The following is a 19,728-nucleotide window of genomic DNA, read 5'->3' on the forward strand; positions in this document are numbered from 1 at the left end:
GAAAGCAGAACGAATGAAAGGGGGATACCACACCTGAAACCGATCTCACTGATCTCTAGGTTGTTTGATTCGAACAAGAGAGAGAGAGAGAGAGTGTGTGTGTGTGAGAGAGAGAGAGAGAGAGAGCGAGCGAGTGAGCGAGCAAGTGAAAATAGAATGTGATGAGGTAGATGTGCTGTGCTGGTGCTGCCGCCCTGTGCCTGAATTGGCCTTTTCTTCCTCCTTATGTCACGTCCACGTCTCTCTCTCGCGCGCGCGCGCTGTCAAACGACACCACAGCAGAGCAGCAGTTATGTTTTCTTAGAACAGGAAGAGGCTGGATCCAATTCTGGTTTGAATACACCAGCCCAAGTACGTACTGTACTTCGTACTCTCCGAATAAATTCTCTCCTCTTTGCTTTTCTTTGCCTGCCGTCTGTCTTGTCTTTTCCAAAGCAAACGCTTGTGCTTGTTTTGTAGGTAACCTTGTCACTCTTCCTAGTTTTCAAACCTCTTCCCGGACCTTGTCTGCGGAAACAATTCAGCTGGACGGGGGCGAAAACTCCGTCCTGCTCGTACTGCCTTGCCTTTTCTTGTTCTTCTTTCTTCAGCTTCCTTAACTCTTGACTTTAGAAAATGATCAAAAAAGGCGGTATACAAAGAGCCACTCAGAACAACAGTTTGTTGAGCAGCATAGTCATTTGCTTTACGAGGAGGGAAGTGATGGCGATGGAAGGGAATCGGGGTTGGGGGCTGGGGGGAGGTGGAGGGGATGCTTGGGGAGAGAGAAGGAAGGGAAGGAGGAGGGGAGAGGGAGGAAGGAGGATTGGTAGGTAAAGTTGGTGAGGGAGGTGAGCTGCGGTGGTAAGACTGAAAAAGCCGGCGGGCGGCAATTCGGTTGTTGCGTTGTTGGGCGGGCGAGCTCATAATAGGTGGTCAGTCTACGCCCATTCGGCGATAGCACCAATCACGTGAGTCAACCCAAGCCGTTGTCTGGTTTGTCCGGTTTGTCTGGTTTGTCCTTCCGAGCGGACAGCCTGCCAGGTGGAGCGTCTACGTACTGTGAACGTGAACTGTGTACTGTACTCTAGTTCGACCACCGACTGCTTCCCCCGAGCTGGTTCTACATTGCGCAACACCTAACGCTGTCCTTCTCGTCTGGCAAATATCATCTTCTTGTACCCGCTACCTACTGTTACTCTTGTCTTCGATCTTCACAGCCGCTATTCTCATCGCCTACTCCAACTTGTCATGATATTGAGCCAATTCAGGTGATTGTGAAACCGTCCGGGGTGTTGCAGCAAGTCAAGTCGCATAATGGCATCGCATTCCACCTCTCTCCGTGACCGTCAGGTCGGTAGGTTGCAGCCTCCCTTTTCGATCACCACTGCGATCGCACATGTCTAATCTCCCTCAGCTTCCATCCAAAAATTACTAAACTTGAATCACGATACACTTCCCACCGACGAAATTCACCCCGATGGCTCTACCCAGGGCTTGTTCTCAACCCCCGTGTTGAATGAGGACGGGGATCCGATTTGGAAAGTCTTGGTATTCGATAACCTGGGAAGAGATGTGATCAGTAGCGTCCTGCGTGTCAATGATCTTAGGACATGGGGGGTCACAATCCATCTGTACGGGGTCCCCTGCGCGTGGAGGACTTCATACTTGGCAAGACGTTCGACTGACATAGACCACAAGCAACATCAACGCCAATCGCTATCCGATACCCGATGTACCTGTCATTTATCTCGTCGAGCCTACCACTGCCAACATTGAGGCGATCACCAATGACCTCTCCCGCGGTCTCTATTCCCCCGCCTACATAAACTTCCTCTCCTCCGTACCTCGACCCCTGCTGGAAGACTTTGCCTCTCAGATCGCAACTACAGGCACCGCAGAACATGTCGCACAGGTCTTTGACCAGTACCTCAACTTCATCGTTGCGGAGCCAGACCTCTTTAGCCTGGGATTAGGCAACGATGCCTACTGGAAGATTAACAGCGCACAAACAAGCGACGATGACTTGGATGCTATCGTTGATCGGATTGTCAGCGGGCTGTTCAGCGTCACCGTTACGATGGGTAGGCCTTGAAGTTCCGTCCGTAATCGTCTATTGGCTAACGTGTAAATAGGGTCTATTCCCATCATTAGGTGTCCCAAGGGCGGGGCGGCGGAGCTGATAGCTACTAAACTCGATCGCAAGCTCCGCGATCATATCCTCAACTCGAAAGACAATCTTTTCTCCAGCAAAAAGGCTACTCCCGGCGTGCCTTCATCGCGACCGGCCCTAGTCATCGTCGATCGCAACGTGGATTTAGTCCCCATGCTGTCCCACTCTTGGACCTACCAGTCCCTTGTGCAAGATGTTCTGCAGATGCGTCTCAACCGGATCACAGTAGAAACAGCGGACGATACGAATCCAGCAAAGGGTGTAACGAAGCGGGCGTACGACCTGAATAGCAATGACTTCTTCTGGAAGCGCAATGCCGGTGCACCCTTCCCCCAGGTTGCCGAGGATATCGATGCCGAATTGACGCGATACAAAGAGGATGCCAATGACATAACCAAAAAGACCGGAGCCTCTTCTATCGAAGATTTGCAGAACGATACCAGCGCCTCAGCGCAGCACCTCAAGGCAGCCATAACGCTACTACCTGAACTGCGGGAACGGAAAGCCATTCTCGACATGCACATGAACATCGCCACCGCCCTCCTCAAGGGGATCAAAGACCGCCAGCTGGATAACTTCTTTGAGCTCGAAGAGAACATCACTAAACAGTCCAAGACGCAGATCATGGACCTCATCAACGACTCCACAAAGGGCAACAACCCGACGGACAAAATCCGGTTATTCATCATCTGGTTCCTGAGCACGGAGACCGAAGTCTCCCGGGCCGAGATGGGCCAATTCGAAGAAGCCCTCACACGCATGGGTGTGCAGGACGTCAGCCCGTTGTCATACGTTCGCCAAGTTCGCGAGATCACGCGAATGACAATGATGACGACGGCGACGGCGGGCACGGCGCCGCAACAGCAACAATCGTCGAATCTCTTCCGCGGCTTCTCTTCGCTCTCCAACCAGCTGACCGACCGCATCACCTCCGGCGCCCTCGGCGCCAACTTCGACTCCCTCATCTCCGGGGTCAAGAACTTTCTCCCGGCCAACAAGGACCTCACCCTGACCAAAATCACCGAGTCGATTATGGACCCGGCCTCCGCGTCCAGCTCCGCCATCGCCAAGACAGAGAACTATCTGTACTTTGACCCGCGCAGCGCCAACGCTCGCGGCGCCATGCCCCCGGCCTCCGCATCCCGGCATGCGCAGGGCCAGGGTGCTTTCGGCGGTGGTGCTGGACCCGGCACCACAGCGACCTTCGGGCAGCGGCGCCAGGGCTTCAACGAGGCCATCGTCTTCACCGTCGGCGGCGGTAGCATGGACGAGTACGGGAACCTGCAGGACTGGGTCCGTCGGGCGAATGGTCAGCAGGATGGTGGTGGTGCCGGTGGTGCCCGGGGCGCTGGGTCGGGTGCGTTCACTGGGCCCCGCCGCAGGGTGGTCTATGGTAGTACGGATTTGATGAATGCCAATGAGTTCCTGACGGAGTCTCTAGCGAAGCTGGGGCGAGAAGGTTGAGCGGTGACAGGGGCGGAGTTGATCAACTCTTCTATCTTTTACCTTTTCGACGCACGTAGTATTGGTAGTAATTCGACACGCTCTGATGTGACAAAGAGTCAAAAGAATCAAGCGCGTGAGCTGCTATTCAGTATGAAGGCCTATACCTTTACTCCTAGGTTTTATGCTTAAATCATGCGAATGGACACTGCATCGATTGCTCTCTGCTTTGGAGTAGAATAAATAGAATATTAGCACAGAATTAGTCTGCGTGGGCACAAAAAGCAGTTCAGGAATCGAAAAATGAAGATTCCCCCTCGAAGTAGTGAACATCCCGATGCGGTAAATTAGCACGGAGTTCTAGTTATCCACAAATGAGGTTAGAAGGCACCGCGACCCCCTCCTGCTCTAGTTGCATCCACAACAACATTTGTCAAGTTTCAGAAACGGAAGTCAAATGCAGAAAAGTGAGAAGGCGAATAATTAGGGCTACACCGCGTCAGTCGTCGCCCCTTCTATCTCCAACCCCTACCAACAACGACCCCTCCATGTTCTCCGCCTTCCTGAGCCCTGCTTCATGATTATGATCAATCCATCCCCAACTGCCCCAGGCCCAGAAGCAGGATACCCGAGCAGGATTTACAGCACGTCCTTCTCCCGCTTGACGCTCCGCACGGAGATATCGTGCTCCACCGCAATCCCATATCCCATTTCTAGATCCTGCTGTTGCTGTTGCTGACGGTTTTGGTTTGGATCGGCGTAGCAGGTGGTCCCGGTGCTGGTGCCGGGTTTGTTGCCTCTTTGGAGGGAGGTGGACGTGGAAGTTGAGGTGGTGCAGGCCGAATAAGAGAGGTGTTTGCCGTCGCCAAAGTAGGAGAACGAGAGGACCTGCCACAGATTGCGGCGAGAGGAGGTCGAGCTGGCCAGGTTGTTGCTATTGGCGTTGCTATTGCCGGGGCGGTGGTCGAGGGCAACGCCGGCCCAGATGGAGGAGAGGGGCAGGGAGATGGTTACCAGAGTGAGGACGATGGAGGAGAGTTCGGGGACGTTGACTGCGTAGTGGAGAATGGAGAAGAGGGCTATATGTTCGGATGGTTAGTTAGGAAATTGCTTAGGGCAAATTGAACTAGGCCCAAGCTTTCTGAAGGGAAAGAGAGATGTGAACGTACCGGGAACAACGAGCGTTTGGCAGCCCATCACGAAGATCACTTTCATTGGGCCAAAGTCGGCGACCCCCAAGCGTCTGCGCTGGCGGATGGCATAGCCGAGTTTGGCAACAAAGACGGTACAGAAGAAGCAGATGCTGATGGTCAGAGTGATGTTGGCGGCGCTTTGGATCCAGATCAGGGGCGCGCTAGTCACGGCCTGGATAATGGTTTTGCAGTTCTCGACCATCAAGCCAAGGCGAAATCCAGTGGGGACCAGAGCCACGACTATGGACACACCGAGCAGGAGGTGCCGGTAGCGGCGGCGGAGGTTGGCGAAGACGACTTGGACCTGCAGGACGAGCGAGATTTCGATGCTGATGAGAAGGAGGGTGGCCAGCACGACTCCGAGGACCGAATTAGCGTATGTGGATTGGGGCACGCGGGAATAGTCGCTGCCAAAGTAGGCGTAGACGTGCACAAACGGGGAGGTGAAGTACAGGGCCTGGCAGAGAAGCAACCCGATGTTGAGAAGCAGGGCTGAGCAGTTGAGGAGGTAGACACTGGAGCGACGCTTCTCGGGCCGCGTGAGGAGCAGGAGTATCACCAGTAGGACAATGCTGGCTCCAAGCTGGGCACCGTAGTTGATGCAGATGCGAATGCAATACTGGATGAACTGGTCCACAGCTTCCACGGGGACATTGAAGGGAGCGCCGTCCGCAGCGTGGAAGGTGACGTTTTGAGTGAACGGGTCGAATTCTGGACTCATGATGGCGATTCGGTCAATGAATTGCTTGTATCTAGGCCTTAGTATGCTGTTGCTGTCCAATGTAAAAAGTGAAAAGACGAAGTAGCGAGCGTGATTGGGGTTTAGACGTGGTTGTTCCTCTTGGAGAGGAAGACGAAGAGGTCTTCTAAACGGCGATTTGTACACGATCCAGTACATGAGCCCCGTGTTGCTGGATATGGCAACCAGGTCAGGCCCGATGAATGGACAAGCCAGTGATTCATTGCCGGTAATATTGTCCATGCGGTGCAACCCCGAGACAGACAATATGTCTACTGGATCAGGGAGGAAGTATAACAATATAAAAAGTAGAACACTGTAGGCCTCGATTTTGTACAATGCCAATCATCGGTTTGTCCCAGCACACAATGCTAGACAAGGAGGTCTTGACAGCCCTGACAGTTGAGACAAACAATGTCATGGCCAATGTCAAGAACAATGGCAAGCCTAAACAGGTGGACCATGATCCGCGCACGGTGTTTTGACACATGCTACTCACTCTGGCGACTGGGAGTACCACGGCCCCATGACCTCAGTTTTCGGTACATTCTTGATGATACACTGGGAGAGATCTGGAGACGCTTGTGGTTGTACATCGACATCGATGTATTGCTGTGATGGGACCACAATTGAGGCCGACAGTTCCCTAATGGTACGATATTTCAAGCGCGGTCCTATTCCTCAGATCCAAAATGCCAACTCATGGGAGCAATTGCACAGTAACCTTGAGAGACCCTTGAGTCAAGGGTGAGTCAAGGGTGAGTCAAGGGTTATCGAACTCGGAGAATATGCTCTGAACATGTTGGTGATGGGATCTCGACGAAAAGATAGCAGACAGTATGGTATGTAAGTGTTAATTGATATCTGAAGCCCCCACTTGTTTTAGGTGAACATGACTGATATTGCAGCTTTTCCTGGTCGAGAAAGAATAGATTAGGCCATAAAAGATTATAAAGTGCAGTCACAGCTAGTCTCCTGTTCCAAATATCATGTGTGTTGGTAGTTCTGGTAATTCAGGGTGATCAGAGACCTTCGAGGTTGGGAGGTGCTGAATGGAAGCTCCGAAGAAACCGCGGCGCGATGATCGGCCGCCGCTGACCTCAACACCTCCGCCCGCCTCCATCTCCAACTCATTCCCCCCCACCATGCGACTCTGACTATTTCTCATCCCAGCTCCCTCGCCATGGCTGCAGTGCCGCAGAGGACACTCAACTGGCTCTACGGTGTCTTGACGCGGGTGAGAAAGCTTGCAACTTCTTCTAGGCCAATTTAATTATCCGTCACTGACTGCCAACCTACCTTTAGGACCATTACGATCCCAGACTAACCTACCAAGATCCCAACCGGACCTACCACGATGTCGCGAACGCGCTTGCCCAGTATCCATCCATCGCTCCACGAACAGATGTCTACAGTATGTGGGATTCTTCCAGGCTAATGTGACTCTCGTTATGCCCAGGAACTGACCGCTTGTTTGTTTATCTAGCCTACGAAACTGGCTTCTCGGCCCTGCTTCTCCAATTGTCAGGCACGCTCCCCGTGTCGTTTCGCGGCACCGTTTACAAATTTCCCGTGACATTGTGGATACCAAACACTTATCCTCGAGAACCTCCAATCGTCTACGTTACGCCAACCCAAGATATGGCAGTGCGTGCAGGCCAGCACGTAACGCTGGAGGGGATGGTTTACCATCACTACCTGGCACATTGGGCAGAGGCATGGGAGGTCAGTAGTTCTGGGAATCTGCGACGCGCGCACGAATCTGACAAGTTATCACAGAGGTCGTCTCTTGTCGACTTCTTGTTGATCTTGCGAGAGGTTTTCGCAAAGGAGCCGCCAGTGAGATACAAGCAACAGCCACTTGTGCAGCAGCGACCACCACTGTCACCGCAGGTGCAGGCACCTCCTCCTTTGCCACCGCTACCCCCCGAGCTCGAATCATCTCCTAGGCGCTCCGTAGTGACTCAAAGCTCATCCGTCGCGCCTACGCAGCGCCCTACTCAAATGCCTCCTCCGCCTCCTCCAAAGCCCGGCCAGACTCCGGATCCAGAATGCCAGTCACAGCTGTCCTCAACCACAGGACGATACAATTCTCCCCCTCCACTTCCCCCGCTACCACCCAAAGAAAAAGACCTTCGAAAGTTGTCTTTCCAACAGCAATCAAGCATCAACATCCCTGGAGCTCGGTCGTCGCAGTACCCTCCGGAGCAGAGCAGTATCCCTCTGCAGCCGACTACAAGTCAGTACCAGCACCCGCAGCATGCCCCTCCGCCAGCAAGCAAATATCTTCAGGGACAACCATACGCTCAGCCTTTGAGCAACGCACCCATCGTATCACCACAGGACTTTGGTCACATGCCTCATCAGCCCGTCCCAGCCCAAATGCCCCCACGACAGACACCTCTGCCACATTCTGCACACTCTCAGAGGCTGCCCCATCCGGGGCCCACGCAGCCCTTACCCCGATATCAACATCAACAACCCCTACCGGCAGAGCAGCAGCAGCGTCCCAAATCTGAAACGCCCGACCTTCTTACCTCACCCTTCGAGCTCGAGCTCCCCTCTTTCACACCTACCGGGCCCGCACCCCCCATTCCTCCCAATCCAGAAAAGGACGCCCTCCTCCAGGCTGTCTCCAAGACCCTCTCTGAAACCCTGCAGACCAACATTGCACAATCTGAAACGGCAGCGCACTCTCTTCTCTCTCAGTCCCACTCTCTTCACGCTGCCATTGCAACGCTTCAAGGGGAAATCTCTTCTTTGAATACCCTCAATGCGACTCTACAGTCGAATACTTCCATCCTTCAGCATACTCTCCACCGCGCCGATGGAGTCATTGGCGACGCGCAGACTCGCATCTCCTCACTATCGGGGGCGCCCTCGTCCAGCACCAGCGATGCTACCACAGCAGCATCCGGTCTGCCTCCTATTGATGAGGTTCTCGTGGCTCCGACCGTTGTCGGGAAACAGCTCTACGATCTCGTGGCAGAAGAACGTGGCATTCAGCAAGCTATCTATGCTCTTCAGGCGGCCTTAGCCAAGGGAGTTATTGGGGTGGAGACCTGGTCGCGGCACACGCGTGGACTTGCGCGCGAAGCCTTCTTGAAAAGGGCATTGATCCGCAAGATTGGGAAGGGGATGGGGTTGGAAGTTGGAGAGGTTTCCTAAGAAGTGTGGCTTTCCATGTCCGGGCGGACTTTTCTGCTAGGCAATCGAACGTGAAATGTGCGTAGAAGTGAGATGTAAATAGACGTACGATTCTCTATTCGTCTGCAAATGTATATATGACATGAATTCAAAGTGGTGAGGAAGAGACCAATACATCGTCCGATCTAAAATTTCCGCTGGGCTATGAACCAAGCCACCTCAGGTCCCAGTGATATCAAGATTTCATGCCAATTTATGTTGAAGGGTTTATATCCCCGGCCAGCTTACTGATATAACATATGATTTCCGGTTCAATGCTTTTCTCGTATGGTGTTTGATGAGTAACCTAGTCCGTACTGGCCCACTTTTCCAGGACTCTGATTGATCTTCATTTCAGCCTGAATTTCCGGGCCTCCCCGCTTGGATCGAAATTCGGGCTAGCAACTTTTTGGTCTAGCCATTGATCTTACTGTGCTTACTCGAGTACATACGGGGTACTATGCACATACTCTAGCCCTGAACAACTCCCTATTCTTAGCCTGTCCATGCTGATGCAGTTACGTTGACAACGCGGCATTTACTGCGCACCCTAGATCAGCGCAGCGGCAAACAGTGGCAAGATATGACATCAGATGTTAGGAATCTACGCTAAGCAACCAAGGATACTGTCCTGACTCAAACTGACCATGGTCACATTGTATATTTATTGCAAGGAACTGTGTATGGTAGGCGATCGAACTGTTTACTCAATTCGCCACATTGGATAAATGCGTGTCGGCTGATGCCGCAACACAAACCTGAAGACTTGGGAGTCGTACTGACGAGTCCATGCATTTTTGGGGGTCACTATAACTAGCTAGTGTCCCAGTCTTTGCTGTTGAACGGTTATACCCCATTGCTCCATTGCTTGGCGGCGGTTCTCTTCCCTTTGCCCCCTCAACCCACCTCTCCACTGACTATACTTTCTGTTGGGTACTACTCGCACATGTGTACAGGGCTTAGGGAAGTGTAACGTCACTGAAATGTATCAAATTCTAAGGCGAGCTCAGTGGTTGCTTGTGATATTGAATTAGTGACAAGATCACATGATTTTATATATAGCTTACAATATATATTCTCACTTCTTAAGATTAAAGCTAGTTTTTCCACTTGGCCCGGGCGAATCGACAGTCACGTGCTTTGGGTTGGCGTAATGTAACTTGTAAACAGGTTTGACCCTCAATCCTACGTGACCTATGTAAAGTTGAGAAAAAAGTGGTAATTACCCATTGCTAATAGGGCTCATGAAATCCATTTTCCATTCTTGGGAACTCTGTTTCACTGGCTAGCACAAGCGGCAATCCATATCCGCATATCCTCCTGTCAGCAGTGCACGCATGGTCAAATCTCCATGCAGAGCCTCGCTGAGCCATGATTTGTCCAAGTCAATTAATACACAGTAGTATAGATCCCATCTAAGTATATCGTCCACTCACCACAGATTGTCCCAAAGCGACGACGTGAACACGAGACTCAAGAGTTTTCCGCAGTCAGCTTTACGAACTGCTGGTGCTGCTGGTGCTGCCCGAGAGTCAGACACACAGCGGTGTACAGCCGAGCTAAGTTCCCGGAAGCACCAGCTTACTTACTACTTCAGTTAAGTTACCGTACTTCGCCCTTTCCAAGCCACACACGGCTGAAGGCAGGCCGGTTCCATTTCACTGACCGCCAAATACAATCATTCCTCCGTATGCGTGCCTGAATTTGAGGGCTGGAAGTGCACCTGGTGCAGGGTGCAGCAGTAGTAGCAGCAGGTTTCGGAGATGTCCGCGATCTTGCAGGAAATGCATGTACAATACAACAATACTGAGTACTTCGTAGAATTTCTGTCTTGCATAGAGTATGTACAGTACATGCTGTGCCTGGATAAGATCAGAGGCGTTAAGATGCGCCGTTCTGGATGCTTACATCGTTTACATTAACTACTCAGATATAAATGAGCCCTCGTGTTCGCGTGGCTGAGTGGGTATCCTATGCATGTATTTGTCTCATCCGACCGGCTCCGGATTTATACGATATCTCCCTGGCACCCGAGAAGAACAGAGTGGCGATGCGCAATTGTGAGAACCGTGTAAGCGATCGTCCGAGATTAGATCATCGGTGCAGTGATTTGCTGAGTAGTCATCTACTTTGTAATTGGAAACCTGGTGTGTTCACTTATACGTATGTACAGTGCACTCTCCGTATTGCTACGGGGAAGATCTGATCAATTGCAAGCCAGGGCTTATCAGATCGGACTAGCAGAGATAATCTTGAGTATCATCGCACCGGTCGCATTATCGTCCATTGCCGGATGCAGCTTAGTAGTTGACTTCTCGGCTCGAAGTTTTAGCGAGGTGTATGTAGTATAGTAACCAACTATGTACATACGGGAAAGACCTGATGGTATTCGAGGTTGATAAAGAGGGATGAGGTGCTGTGCAATGTTCTTCCATGGTGACGACGTCCCTGAAGGTCATGATGCAAGAGGGATTAGATCCGGTTTCTTCTTCTATTTTGTATTCCTACTTGACTCATACTGCTTAAGTACTGAGTCGAGGTGAGCATCAGCCGCTAAGTCCGGAGCATGGTATATTGCGACGAGTCGATTGGTAAAGGTAACTTATAACTCTCAATAGTGACAACCTATCCTAGCGATGAGGCTGCATTATGTTGGTCAGCAAAGTTGATCATTTACGTATGCTCACTAGACCGAAGAACATATGGACTTACATACCCCTATTCTCAATAGTAATCTTATACTCCGTACCAGGTACGAAGTAAACCTTTCACCCCAAGGCAACCTTATTTAAACTTCGTAGCACCGAACACACACCGACTCACATTCAATCCTCCTGTAAATCCTCTGACCCGTGACATATCCTCCGTAGTACAGACTGGGCTAAGAACTTGGATAAAGTAGTTACCATGTGCCTGTTGCGGTTAGCAAGGCCCACATAGTCGACTATTAGAGTCTTACTGACACATCTCATGTACTTTCAATGCTGCCATGCCCCGTCATGGTCACTAGTGATGCTACATAGAAGGAAAGCGATCCACCTCCTATTTTCTCGAAGACTACCGCATTTTCCTAGGGAGGATAGTTCGTCTCCTTTTCAATATATGCATGAAATAATGAAGATCCATCATGATGACACCGTTTTACTTACTGTCGTTCAACATGTATCAAGTGCACGGAAAGCCAAACTTGATATCCACCGGACCTGTCAACTAAGACCATTAACCTGGAACATAGGACCGCGAAGCTAATGGTGGTTATAATTCTTGGCTATAATCTCGGGGACAAAGATCGACAGCGTACTTCTCCTTTTGAATTGGATGTCTTGGGCGATATTGATTTTTTTTCCCTGGTCAATCATAATCAATATTTTGGATACTGTTGACAGACTACGAAGATATCTAAGATAATTAGGTGTGGACGGGAAATTCCTCAGTTTTTGAGGGTGTGTGATTTGATGGTTACATGTTTAGCTGCCGAACTACGGAGTAGATGTTCTAGCCTGCTTGCTTTTCTGTTGCGGGGTGATTTGCATCGATTTCTCCATGGCTGAAGAACATGGCGAATAGTTACATATAATTCCTGCAGGTACAGTACCAAATCCAGCACAGGTGAGTGTAGTGCAGAGTCGAAGGTAGAGAGGCCACGGAGTAGTCCACCACTGCGGTATGCAGCCCAGCCATCCAATCAGCGATAGTGATCGAATGCCGACCGGGAATGCAGGGGAAAGGGTACTGCTGAAAGTAATGAATGGAGTATGGATTGGAACCCCTCTGATCTTGGAGGAAAGAGAAGCCGAGGATCCATTTCAATGTCAGATCAGCTTGAATCACTTTTTTTTCTTTGTGAATTGGAGAAAATGAGAGGAGCATTTCGTTACTCAGTACAGTAAGTGAGCGACAAGTCCCAAGAAATATTAGCTAATATTCCACTGCACTGTATCTCCCCCTCCTCCCTCCCCCAGCCGCTTTGAAACAGCGGGCTGACCATTGAAGAGTGACGATTGAGCATGACCAAGGCTGGGCCGTGATCCCTTGGCGGGAATTAAAGATTTCTCTCGGTGACCAACCACCGTTTTACACGGTTTTTTCCCAACCACTGCAACAGCTGCAAGTTCTAAGTGGAGCCCCCCACAAGGCTACTATATTTGGGCTCAGCGGTCCAAAAGGGCGGCCTCTTCCCGCCTCCCCTGAAACAATCGTTGTATGGGTGAAACCAAGCATTACCGGATACGAGGGGGGGACCACGGTATTTTACTATACGGCAATTCATCTATTCTACGTACTGCAAGTTAGTCGTTACTGCGGTGACCCGGCAGCACAGCAGCAAGCAGCCACAACTCGGGGTGGGGGAGGGGGCAAGTTTGGGATACAGAGTGAATGTCAACTCGAAACGGAGGGGAGTTCCCAACTGAAAGGAGGCTGGGAGGTTTGGAAAGATTGCTTACATACCGGTAGTCTAGATGATCTACTTTGTATCTGTTTGTTAACTTATCTGTGTGGCTAACATCGTGTGGTTAGGTATGCTGGCGAGGGATGGAGAATGAATGCAACTCTTCTTCATTCACACTCTCCCATGCTCCCTCCATCCATCATGCTTGATAGCAAGACTACTACTCCCTTTAGCCACCATGTACCATTTTACCAATCGCTGGCCATAATGCCCAGCACGTTTTTGCTGTGAGCTTGTACCTGATTTTGTTCGTTTCCCACGGTCGCGGAACAAAGAAGTCATACCGGGTGCTGAAAGAAAAACAATCGATTCCTCTGTTCTTCCAACCACTGTTCGGGTCTTTAGTTTGTTGTCTCGAGGTGTGGTTGGGGTGGGGTGAAGGGGAAAGAGAGGGCTCGGTGGGACAATACGTGACCGCCAACAAACGGTAAGGTAATTTAGATTACACAGACCCTCAGCAACCCTCATGCCTTTTCCAAGGGAAAGAGCAGGGTCCAAAAAACCCACCCGCCCATAATCAGGGTTCGGACCCTTGATAATTTTAAATCACTGGATGTACAGTGCGGAGCAATTGATGAGACTGGCCTGTCATCCACCCACCACGCATCTCTCAGGGGGGAAGAGGAGGAGGAGGAGGAGGAGGAGGAGGAGGAGGGGAAAGAATTGTAGCTACCATTTCAATAAGTGAGGAAAAAATCACATGGAGAATTTGTTGGTGGATGGCAATAAATAGAGCCCATCGATCTTCGATGCAGTTGTAGTGGGTGGGGGAGGAGGATGATGATGATGACGAAAGAGGAAATTGTCAAACAGCACCGCACCACCTCTGGCCCTCTGGCACCTTCCCACCATCACACCTGCGGTGGGCATTTATAACAACAACAATCATTCAAACAACTTATCAACACCACTAGCACGCTGCAGCTTGTGAATTTCATTCTAGTAAAGAAGTCAGCAGCACGTACGTCAGTAAGTAAGCAAATAAGGAAGAGAGTAATGGATGTAGCGAATCTTCACGTAGGAGAATCTATGGCTGGGGATGATGTACAGTACATACATACTAAGGGTACAGTGCAAACCACCCAGCCTTCTGGTTAGGAATCCAACTGCCACTGCCACCACTTCAGCTATTCTTACATACTCCACCCTCCCAGAAACCAAACGCCCTGCCAAAGAAACACACATCTCTCCCATCCCATGAAAGGAAAGCTTTCTCTTTTTTTCCAATTTCTTTTTTCTTTTTTCCTTTCTTACTTCACATCCTCCTTCTCCCCACCAACTGAGGTCTGCTGAGACATCAACTTGGTTTCTTTTTTTTTTTCCCTCCCTTCTCCTCCTTTCCTTCTTTCTCCTACTCTTTCCATCTAACACCTCTATCCCCTCCTCTTCCGTTTCCCTCACGAAACTACGTAACCTGATTTCTTACTTACTTTCCCACCCCTCCACCTTCGTTTTGGGAAAGTCTTCGTTACCCCGTCGTCCTTCCTCGGGATAACACCTCCACTATCAGCAACAACAACACAACACAACACAACACAATCCACTGACCGCTACGCTACGCTACGCCCGCGAGTGAATTCAGTCAGCCCTGGCGGCTTGTTCCACGTTTCTGCTGTCGCTTGCATCCCTCTCCTCACGCCTAGCATTGCAGTCGGTTTAAATCATCTTAATCTCTTCCTGCGCATCGGAATTCTTGCCAGCGACCTGAAATCCCCGCTGTCCTGCCGCTCTTCGGTCGGAGCCGTTGGCCTGCATCGATTAACGACTCCCTTTGTCTGGTCTGACGTTCCACATCGGCGCACGCCTTGCTCCTTGTTTCTTCGATACCCCCTTCTCGTTGTCCCTTTCTGTCTCCTGTAACGATTGTCCTTGCGTTCTGTTTACATTCGGCCTTACTTGAGTTTCCGAGTCCACCTCACGTACAACCGCTTAATCTTCTATCATTAACAATGGCCTACCAGGGCGGTGGCAATCACTCGCCTCCGGGCTACGATGAAGGCGCCGCTGGTCATCGACTCCAAGACATCGGTCATGGTAACAACGTAAGTCTCGATCCTCAGTAACGCCAACACCGCACCCTCACCAATCACGGAGACTAACGCTCGACCATATGTAGTATGAAGAGGAAGCATCCCATGGGTTGTTAGCAAACCAACAAGGCCCGTTCACAGGCCCCTTTGACGACCCTCAGCAGCGTGGGCTGTCTCCCCAGCGGCCAACCTCGGGTTATAGCTTGACCGAAACATATGCTCCAGAGGCCGCCTATCATGATCCCTACAGCGGCGGTGCCTCCGTGTACTCCGCTCAGTCGGGAGAGACCCCGGCTGCTGCCTTTGGTGTTCCTGGCCGTGTCGCTTCCCCCTATGCGCGCAGTGAAACCTCATCGACAGAAGCCTGGCGCCAGCGCCAGGCCCCCAACGGTGGGGGCGGTGGTGGTGGTGGTGGTGGTGGCAATCTGCGCCGTTATGCGACTAGAAAGGTCAAGCTGGTGCAGGGCTCAGTCCTGAGTGTGGACTATCCCGTTCCTAGCGCTATCCAGAATGCCATCCAAGCCAAGTACAGAAACGATCTCGAGGGTGGTAGCGAGGAATTCACGCACATGCGATGTAAGTCCAACTTAGGCTTCAGTACTGCGCTATTCGGTGGCTAACCGAGCGTTCGGGATTTTTAGATACCGCTGCGACTTGTGATCCCAACGAATTTACCCTCCACAACGGGTACAATCTTCGTCCCGCCATGTACAACAGACACACCGAATTGCTTATCGCCATTACCTATTACAACGAAGACAAGACCCTCACAGCCCGTACTTTGCACGGTGTTATGCAGAACATCCGGGATATCGTGAACCTGAAGAAGTCGGAGTTCTGGAACAAGGGAGGCCCTGCCTGGCAGAAGATCGTGGTTGCATTGGTCTTCGACGGTATCGATCCCTGCGACAAAGATGTGTTGGACGTGCTGGCCACGGTCGGTGTCTACCAAGATGGTGTCATGAAGCGTGACGTTGATGGCAAGGAGACAGTGGCTCACATCGTACGTACATTATGGGAGGAGCATCCCAGGCAGCGCTAATAGTCCGCAGTTCGAATATACGACGCAGCTTTCTGTCACTCCCAACCAGCAGCTGATTCGGCCTACCGATGATGGCCCCAGCACTCTTCCTCCCGTGCAGATGATGTTCTGCTTGAAGCAGAAGAACAGCAAGAAGATCAATTCGCATCGTTGGCTCTTCAACGCGTTCGGCCGTATTCTCAATCCGGAGATCTGCATTCTGCTCGATGCCGGTACCAAGCCAGGTCCCAAGTCCCTTCTCGCTTTGTGGGAGGCTTTCTATAACGACAAGGATCTGGGAGGCGCTTGCGGTGAAATCCACGCCATGTTGGGTAAGGGCTGGAAGAACCTGGTCAACCCGCTGGTCGCAGCCCAGAATTTCGAGTATAAGATCAGTAACATTCTGGATAAGCCTTTGGAAAGTTCCTTCGGCTATGTGTCGGTGTTACCGGGTGCTTTCTCCGCTTACAGATTCCGCGCAATCATGGGTCGTCCCCTCGAGCAGTATTTCCACGGTGATCACACCCTTTCAAAGCAGTTGGGCAAGAAGGGTATCGAGGGAATGAACATTTTCAAAAAGAACATGTTCTTGGCCGAAGATCGTATCTTGTGTTTCGAATTGGTCGCCAAGGCAGGCTCTAAATGGCACCTGTCCTATGTCAAGGCCTCGAAAGCCGAAACCGATGTGCCTGAAGGTGCTCCGGAGTTCATTTCTCAGCGTCGTCGTTGGTTGAACGGTTCTTTCGCCGCCGGTATTTACTCTTTGATGCACTTCGGACGCATGTACAAGAGTGGACACAACATCATCCGCATGTTCTTCCTTCACATCCAGATGCTTTATAACGTGTTCTCGACGATCCTAACCTGGTTCTCTTTGGGTAAGTGGGATCCTCCATTATGCTAATTCTCTGTTCTGACTTTGTACCTCTTAGCTTCTTACTGGCTTACAACGTCCGTCATCATGGACCTTGTCGGAACTCCCAGCCAAAGCAACGGCAACACCGGTTTTCCCTTCGGCACTACGGCGACACCCATCATCAACACTCTTGTCAAATACGCATATCTCGGTTTCTTGCTGTTGCAGTTCATTCTCGCCCTTGGTAACCGACCTAAGGGTTCCAAGTTCTCCTACCTTGCATCGTTCGTGGTGTTCGGTATCATCCAGCTATATGTTGTTGTTGACGCGCTCTACCTGGTCGTCCGCGCTTTCAGTGGAAGTGCTCCGATGGATTTCGATACGTCTCACGGTGTGGGTGCTTTCCTCGGGTCGTTCTTTGGTTCCACCGGTGCCGGTATTATCATCATCGCCCTTGCTGCCACTTTCGGTCTCTACTTTGTGGCTTCGTTCATGTATATGGACCCGTGGCACATGTTCACCTCGTTCCCCGCGTATATGGCTGTGCAGTCGTCGTACATCAACATCCTGAACGTCTACGCCTTCAGCAATTGGCACGATGTGTCCTGGGGTACCAAAGGTTCGGACAAGGCTGATGCACTCCCTTCTGCTAAAACGACTAAGGAGAACGATGGCAAGGAGGCTGTGATCGAAGAAATCGACAAGCCGCAGGCCGATATTGATAGTCAGTTCGAGGCTACCGTGAAACGGGCGTTGACGCCTTATGTGCCGCCGGTTGAGAAGGAGGAGAAGAGCTTGGATGACTCATACAAGAGTTTCCGTACTCGCCTGGTGACGTTTTGGATCTTCAGTAATGCGCTGCTTGCGGTTTGTATCACTAGCGACGGTGTGGATAAGTTTGGCTTCACGGTATGTAATTTGTGTCTCTGTTAGTCTGGGAGATGAACTTGCCGCTGACATATTCTCGCAGAACTCTGCTACGACCCGGACCTCGCGATTCTTCCAGGCTCTGTTGTGGTCGAACGCTGTTGTGGCTCTTTTCCGTTTCATCGGAGCCTGCTGGTTCTTGGGTAAGACGGGAGTGATGTGCTGCTTTGCCCGGCGGTAGAGGAACGAGTATTTAATGAAAAAGCTGGCAAGGAGAGGTGGCTTGCGGCACGTATGGCAGGCAGGAACCTCGCGGAGTTATTCTTGGCACATTTTTGTTGCAATTTTGTATTCTACATATGATGCTTGTTTCTCTCGTCGTGTGTGAGTGAGTTGAGTGTTGCGTGGTTTCGTTCTTCTTTTTCTTGTCTTTTCTCTTTTGATTGGATTGCATATTTCGAACGACTGCAGGCATGGCGATGTTCGTAGACCATAACTAGCGTCTAGAATTAAACGATTACTGTACCGTATTGATTGTCCAAGCATAAGCATGAGATGATGTCCACATATGGTAGATCTGGTCGAGTGCAGGCGGTGATCGAAGGCGGCAGGAGAGGGCAGAAGGAATAGTAGTGCCAAAATGAAGGAAGGGAATGGCGTCAGGCCGCCGCTCTTCTCCGCTCTCCGCCTCCGCTTCTGCTTCTGCTTCTGCCTGGAAAGTTTGGAAGGGAATTCATTGTTATAGGAGTTGTCTGGGCGTGTTCACTCTTGGGATCCCAGGACGTGGTCTGGTGTTTTCTAGAGGACACTTTCTTTTCTGTCTGATTGTGGCAAAATCATTCATCGCTTACCTGAGGAGGACCCCGCAGCTTTCCTTCCCGTCTGCATCTTCGGGACTCGACGTACCAACATACACCGAAATACCAGAGTTGCAGCTTACCTCTCTCTGTGTTACTCCCGCACTTGCGCATCAAACTCAGCCGGACAAACACACTCTCAAAGTCTGCCTGGTTGTTCAGAACCTAGGACGTCAAGATGTTGAAAATATGGTCGATGGTATCGCTCCCCTCTTCTCTCTTCTTTACCTCGGATGCAAGCGCCTCATACTAATCCCAATTGACTTGTTGCAGAAGCAACAGCAGCAGCAAGCTGAAAATGCCGAAGGAGCTGCCGGTAAGAAGAAGAAGAAGGTCACCGCTGCTCAGTTGCGAGTTCAGAGAGGTAAAAAGCCCTCCCTCCTTTGTTCCCTTACCCAGTCCTCCAACCCCGCCCCCCCTCATCCCTCCTCTGCCACCACAACCACTAACCAAAATACCAAATCAAAACCCAGACCTTCAAGAACTCACGCTCGGCTCCACCATGAAAATGACCTTCCCGAACCCCGACGACATCCTCAACTTCGTTCTCGTGATATCCCCCGATGAAGGCATGTACAAGGGCGGCCACTTCAATTTCAGCTTCAGCGTGAACCAGAACTTCCCGCACGATCCGCCGAAGGTGAAATGTACGCAGAAGATCTATCACCCGAATATCGATCTGGAGGGCAATGTGTGCTTGAACATCCTGCGGGAGGATTGGAAGCCGGTCCTGAACCTGAATGCGGTGATTGTCGGGTTGCAGTTTCTGTTCCTCGAGCCGAATGCCTCGGATCCACTCAACAAGGATGCGGCGGAGGATTTGAGGGGGAACCGGGAGGGGTTTAAGAGGAATGTCAGGGGGGCGATGCAGGGAGGTATGGTGAGGGGAGTGAAGTTTGATGATGTTCTTCGTTAGGAGGGTTTCCTGTTTTGG

The 19,728-nt window shown here is 51.1% G+C and overlaps 5 protein-coding genes across 5 annotated transcripts; 4 read left to right on the forward strand and 1 right to left on the reverse strand.

Annotated features, from left to right (window-relative positions):
• Positions 1 to 1,085: 1,085 nt before the first annotated feature.
• Positions 1,086 to 3,863, forward strand: sly1 (syntaxin-binding protein). Its single transcript, XM_025636021.1, has 4 exons — positions 1,086 to 1,336; positions 1,397 to 1,613; positions 1,681 to 2,063; positions 2,115 to 3,863. Exons 1-4 carry the CDS (start codon positions 1,297 to 1,299, stop codon positions 3,614 to 3,616), a joined length of 2,142 nt encoding a protein of 713 aa, XP_025488564.1. The 5' UTR covers positions 1,086 to 1,296; the 3' UTR covers positions 3,617 to 3,863.
• On the reverse strand, positions 3,834 to 5,509 carry preB (alpha-factor pheromone receptor STE2; the record flags this gene model as incomplete). Its single annotated transcript, XM_025633603.1, has 2 exons — positions 3,834 to 4,674; positions 4,765 to 5,509. The coding sequence occupies 2 exons, from the start codon at positions 5,507 to 5,509 to the stop codon at positions 4,235 to 4,237; spliced, it is 1,185 nt and encodes a 394-aa protein (XP_025488565.1). The 3' UTR covers positions 3,834 to 4,234.
• A 1,188-nt stretch (positions 5,510 to 6,697) lies between these two features.
• On the forward strand, positions 6,698 to 8,839 carry BO82DRAFT_342963 (putative endosomal sorting complex protein TSG101). Its single transcript, XM_025633604.1, has 4 exons — positions 6,698 to 6,764; positions 6,833 to 6,941; positions 7,014 to 7,252; positions 7,307 to 8,839. Exons 1-4 carry the CDS (start codon positions 6,711 to 6,713, stop codon positions 8,693 to 8,695), a joined length of 1,791 nt encoding a protein of 596 aa, XP_025488566.1. The 5' UTR covers positions 6,698 to 6,710; the 3' UTR covers positions 8,696 to 8,839.
• Positions 8,840 to 15,112: 6,273 nt separating this feature from the next.
• chsG (chitin synthase class III) lies at positions 15,113 to 18,178 on the forward strand (the record flags this gene model as incomplete). Its single annotated transcript, XM_025631736.1, has 6 exons — positions 15,113 to 15,205; positions 15,280 to 15,769; positions 15,835 to 16,196; positions 16,246 to 17,092; positions 17,147 to 17,979; positions 18,041 to 18,178. The coding sequence occupies 6 exons, from the start codon at positions 15,113 to 15,115 to the stop codon at positions 18,176 to 18,178; spliced, it is 2,763 nt and encodes a 920-aa protein (XP_025488567.1).
• Positions 18,179 to 18,630: 452 nt separating this feature from the next.
• On the forward strand, positions 18,631 to 19,713 carry BO82DRAFT_357453 (NEDD8-conjugating protein UBC12; the record flags this gene model as incomplete). The annotated part of the gene is made up of 3 exons (XM_025636022.1): positions 18,631 to 18,993; positions 19,068 to 19,158; positions 19,268 to 19,713. The coding sequence occupies exons 1-3, from the start codon at positions 18,973 to 18,975 to the stop codon at positions 19,708 to 19,710; spliced, it is 555 nt and encodes a 184-aa protein (XP_025488568.1). The 5' UTR covers positions 18,631 to 18,972.
• Positions 19,714 to 19,728: the final 15 nt, after the last annotated feature.

The sequence above is a fragment of the Aspergillus uvarum genome (genome assembly GCF_003184745.1).
Source record: "Aspergillus uvarum CBS 121591 unplaced genomic scaffold BO82scaffold_57, whole genome shotgun sequence".
In the NCBI taxonomy this organism is placed as follows: Eukaryota; Fungi; Ascomycota; class Eurotiomycetes; order Eurotiales; family Aspergillaceae; genus Aspergillus; species Aspergillus uvarum.

What these genes read in the sequence shown, in the direction of transcription:
- BO82DRAFT_342963 (XM_025633604.1), top strand. Translation starts at nt 6,711, where the DNA reads ATGGCTGCAGTGCCGCAGAGGACACTCAACTGGCTCTACGGTGTCTTG. An exon ending in TCTACGGTGTCTTGACGCGG is followed by an intron (nt 6,765 to 6,832) that starts GTGAGAAAGCTT and finishes ACCTACCTTTAG; the next exon opens with GACCATTACGATCCCAGACT. An exon ending in TCCACGAACAGATGTCTACA is followed by an intron (nt 6,942 to 7,013) that starts GTATGTGGGATT and finishes TTGTTTATCTAG; the next exon opens with CCTACGAAACTGGCTTCTCG.
- sly1 (XM_025636021.1), top strand. Translation starts at nt 1,297, where the DNA reads ATGGCATCGCATTCCACCTCTCTCCGTGACCGTCAGGTCG. An exon ending in TGGGGGGTCACAATCCATCT is followed by an intron (nt 1,614 to 1,680) that starts GTACGGGGTCCC and finishes ATAGACCACAAG; the next exon opens with CAACATCAACGCCAATCGCT. An exon ending in CAGCGTCACCGTTACGATGG is followed by an intron (nt 2,064 to 2,114) that starts GTAGGCCTTGAA and finishes ACGTGTAAATAG; the next exon opens with GGTCTATTCCCATCATTAGG.